This window comes from Periophthalmus magnuspinnatus, chromosome 7 (genome assembly GCF_009829125.3).
Source record: "Periophthalmus magnuspinnatus isolate fPerMag1 chromosome 7, fPerMag1.2.pri, whole genome shotgun sequence".
Taxonomy (NCBI): Eukaryota; Metazoa; Chordata; class Actinopteri; order Gobiiformes; family Gobiidae; genus Periophthalmus; species Periophthalmus magnuspinnatus.
In genome coordinates this window covers 15,757,933-15,762,616 of record NC_047132.1, presented here as the reverse complement: position 1 = coordinate 15,762,616, position 4,684 = coordinate 15,757,933, and the positions used below count along the sequence as shown (strand labels likewise).

At 39.7% G+C, this 4,684-nt stretch overlaps 1 protein-coding gene across 1 annotated transcript; it reads right to left on the bottom strand.

Moving 5' to 3' along the window:
• Positions 1-211: 211 nt before the first annotated feature.
• LOC117373773 (transcription factor HES-5-like) lies at positions 212-1,313 on the bottom strand. The gene is made up of 2 exons (XM_033969874.2): positions 1,246-1,313; positions 212-1,140 (listed from the first exon to the last, which is right to left on the bottom strand). The coding sequence occupies exons 1-2, from the start codon at positions 1,297-1,299 to the stop codon at positions 712-714; spliced, it is 483 nt and encodes a 160-aa protein (XP_033825765.1). The 5' UTR covers positions 1,300-1,313; the 3' UTR covers positions 212-711.
• Between the last annotated feature and the right edge of the window lie 3,371 nt (positions 1,314-4,684).

The following is a 4,684-nucleotide window of genomic DNA, read 5'->3' as shown; positions in this document are numbered from 1 at the left end:
GTATAATAATTAAAGGTAATCAATAATTAATAGTTTAAAGAGCACAGAGACTGTGATGTCATGTCAAACTTCATGTGAAGTTGTGTTTATTTTTGTTTATTTTCAGCTGCTTCTCAGAAGCATCATAAATGTGACCTTTATCAAAGGCATTTCACAAGATGAACATCATCTCACATAGATAGTATACATTATAATATATAATATATACCATTATCAGACATGGGACAAATAAAGTCACAGTTTAAATCAAATGAAATCATTTGAGATTTACACAGGCAGATCCATAGGATCACAGGCTCAACAGATACTCAGTATCACACTTTAGTTTTTCTTATTATCAACAATAACCCAATGGGGTGTAACATGTAACAGACTCCAATGTGGGTTTAATATTTTAACATTGTAACCCAAAAGCGGGTTTAACGGTATAAACCAAAAATAGGTTTAACATTGAACATAGACATTTGTAAACAAACACATGACAGTTCTGTCCCAGAGGAACAAGAGAAGAGCTTCTATCGAAGTAAGAGAAGAGCTTCTACAGAAGTACAGAAGTCCACAGCTCTGAGGAACCAGAGCCTCAAATCTTCATCCACATGTCCCATCAGAAGCATAGGGACAGGAGCATGTCCCATCTGGGACTGAGGGGTCCTACAGCAGTCCATGACATCATAGACAGGGTTTAGTCCACTCCAGACTTTAAACTTAGTCCTACCAGGGCCTCCAAAGCCCGTTACTCTGGATTTGGACCTTGCAGTGGTCCTTCTGCAGAGGGGAGCGTGGGGGACTGACAGGAGGGCTCCCAGGGGCCCGTCCCTGGAAGTGTCCCAGCAGCCTCCTGTGCGCTTGGGTCTGCAGCTCACAGTGTGACAGGAAGCTGACAGCCTCCTGGATACAGCGTGTGTATCCTTCACCAGAGGTCCTCATGTTGGGGACAGGGGCTCTTTTAGTGGTCACTTTAGGGGGCGCCTGCTGCTGCCAGGCCTGTAGGTAGGCCACAGTCATCTCCAGAACGTCTGCCTTCTCCTGCTTGGAGTCGGGCTGCTGCCGGAGGAACTCTGGGCCCAACAGGGACTTGAGTTGCTCAATGCTGGAGTTAATCCGATCACGACGCAGCTTTTCAACCATGGGCTTTCTCAACTACAGAGAGAGAGAGAGAACATTTAGCATATCTGGGTCAAAATATCAACATGTGTCATAACTAAATATACTTTTAGTTATTGAATGTACCGGAGCTTAATTTACCTTATGAGCTGAAGCCATCTCCTTAGAGCAGTGTGCAGAGACAGTGGGAGCCATTGCAGTGGTTTCAGAGAAGAAGAGCTTCTGATCTGCCTACACTCAGCTTGTGCCCTGTATTTATACTCCTCCCTCTGCCTGGGAGCGTGTGGGTCCTGGGTCCGCCGCACTTTCTCACAGTCCCTTGGCCAATCACAGTGCTGGGAAGGAGCTGCCACACGATCAATGGGCTGTTTAGGGTCCCGGGACAAAGCCTGAGGGCCTCATGGGAGCAGGTGGAGTCGTCTGGGGAGGGTGAGGCCGGGGGAGGGGGGGTCACTCTGCATGGGAAAGTCCTGACCCCACAGACAGGCAGGACGCCGGGGGTGATGAAGGCACACGTGGGGGACACACTTCCACACAGAGCAGTGAGAAGGCTAAGCGATACTTGAAGAAGTTACTAGTATGAAAACTTGTATAGAAGATTGTGTTCAGGATCATAATGTGGATCCTGACTATTAGAACCAGATTATTTGACATTCATTTAGCTCATATTACATCAAGCAGTAGTATAGAAATGTATGTAGTTCAATGGTTACTTATCTTATGATTTGATAGGGTATTTTTTATAAAAGTAGTTTTGACTTGCAAAGAAGCATTGGGGTGTAGAAAGTTTTCCAATAGATTTGTAATTGTGATATAAATAATTTAATATACATTGAAGTCAAGAATATCATGTATTGTTTATAGTAAGTCATTTTACTAGTTTATTTTTGGTCATTTAAACCGTTTTAACTTCAGCTCAATCACAAACTAATAGAAATATATAATTACACAAACATTTTACTTTTTTTTTTTTTATTCATAAGATGCAGGACACCACAGCAAAAGATTGGGGAGAGAGTGGGGAGAGACATTCAGCATTCATCAGGAATCTAAAAACAATATACCAGGTAAGTTTTCATGCATATGTACTGTAGCTTAACCACTAAGCCACAAATCAACTAAGAAGATACCCCTAAGGCTTACTGCTATGGGAAAATTCTATATATTTCTAAGAGAGGGCTCTTTTGAAGTGTGCTTCACAAAGTTATGTTTGTGGCAGTAGCAGTTGGAGGGGAGTTATTGAGTGTTAAATTTGTCACTTGTCATGGAGGGCACACTTGAGGACACACTCCGTTCACACCTCTCTTTTCTTCACTTCCTATCAGCTGCTGAAGGAGACCACAGGAAGGAGACCCTAAATATAGACAGCAAAGGGCCTTCTATTAAATGCATTATTTTGATGGAGGTAAGTTTGTGTTATAGTTTGGAGATTTTCTGACCCCAAAACAAAGCTAATATTTCTCCAGTAGTGGATTGGGGAGATATTTGGGTTACTGGTACTATCCTTCAAAATATTTCATGATTGTTATCTTGATTCAAAATTGTATGATCAGAAACCACTTATAAATGTACATAATGAAACATATTTGTGCCCATCTGAATTCAAATGGGCATCTTTAACAATAGGACATATTTATAAAAAGTGTTATTTATAAAAAGATTTGATTGTAGAGATTGTTAGATAAAAATTTCAAATGTTCTTTTATGCATTAAACTGATTTGGCAGTGTCAAAGTAGTGTCTGTACTTTGTTACACCATGTCATTCATAATAACATTGGCATGACTGATGCTAAATTGTCCATATAGTTGTAGTTTTTACTTTTGTATATTTTTGGTTCAGAATATTCATTGCAAACTAGGGCTGCGACGATTAATTGACTAATTATGACTAGTTGACCATAAAAAATTATTGTAGTTGTGTTTTGATCATTGTAATTGTTAACGTCTCAAAGACATGCCAAAACACCTTTTTAGAATAAAGACAGTAGCATTATTAAATCAAAATGTGCAAAAACAACAAACAATTCCTGATTTTCAACAATAATACACATTTGTGAATATTCTCTATGTAGAAGCCTCCCGTGTTCGTATGTCAACCTTTATTTGGTACAAGTGAAATAATCGTGTATTTAGTATTGTTATGATACTAAACTTTCAAACTCGATTTCGATACAAAGGAACTGACTCAATCCTCGATACCAATTACAATACCATGATGAAGATGAAAAGGCTACTTTTTAGATAACAAAATTTACAAAGTAATTGTCCTTTCTTTATGTTAGCTTGAGGTCTTCTTTCTGTTATGATAAAGCTCAGGTGCATACTAAAACTGTTCAGGAAAGCTCAAATTTTGTCCCGTTAATGTGATTTTTTTGCTACTTGCTCAAATTAGTATCTAATTTCAATATTAGTTTCAGTATTGATTAGTATCTGATTCCCAATACTTTTGACAACCCTATTAACTAATTGAAAATATAATTGTTGTCTAGTCAACTACTAAAATAATTGTTAGTTGCAGCCCTGTTTACCTAAAACCTTAAACCGTTAATATTGCATTCCCATCACTGAGCCCAAACCATTATAGATAAATGGGCCCACTGAATCTCAAGGAATGCATGACGTAGCTCGCTTGTCATTTCTGAGCCTCAGTATGAGGCACACTTCACCCCCTTGGACCACCCCCGCGCCCTTCACGTCCCCTCACACACTCCTGTCTTTGGCCTGAGGGACGTGAGAGCGCCTACGTCCTGCTCATTCCCACACTCCGCTCTCCTCCAGGACACTGCTCTGGGGCAAAGGGGGACAAAAGAAGTGTGCTCCCCCTCCCCTCTCCCTCCTTCTCCCTCCCCCCTTCTCTGTTCCATATAAGGGACACTCAATAAAGTCCAGGCTCACCATCTGGACCCAGGGCTATTACTGAAGGACTATTGGCGTGAGAAACAGAGGTGAGGAGCCAGGCCAGTGGGAAAAAAGTTGGTCAGTGGTTGGGTCAAGTTCGGGGATAATAACAATGGAAGTTATGTGGTGCAATGTAAAGGAATACTATGATAGGGATGCATTAAAATATGAAATATGAACAGTGATATACCAAGTTACACCAAGTAAGTTGGCCTAAACTATTCAAATAAATGTTTTATTTATTTATAGGCCTATGTTAGTTTTTTATAATAAAAAGTACACTTTAGGCCTGAACTAATGCGTACATTTTATGTAAGATGACTATAACATAAAAAAAATGCATTTTTTCCCTTTTTTTTGTTTTAAATAAAGACCCAATCTGTAACTTTGCAAAAGCATGAACAGCATGATCAGTAATGTTACCAGTAGACTGATAAAATCATTCAAATGCAGTAAAATAAATAAATCTTATAAAACTTCAGTTTACTAAATAGGAATATTTGAAAATCACATTGGTCACCTCCAATGTATGTATCTCAATTCATGAGAACTTAAAGCTGGGGTCAGTATCTTTGACAGTGTCTGCAACACTGAATCTGTTATTTCTGAAGCAGATGTTTTTGGTGCATGTTCCCACCGCATTTCACCACATGCACTCACCCCTCCGAATCAGAACAAGGA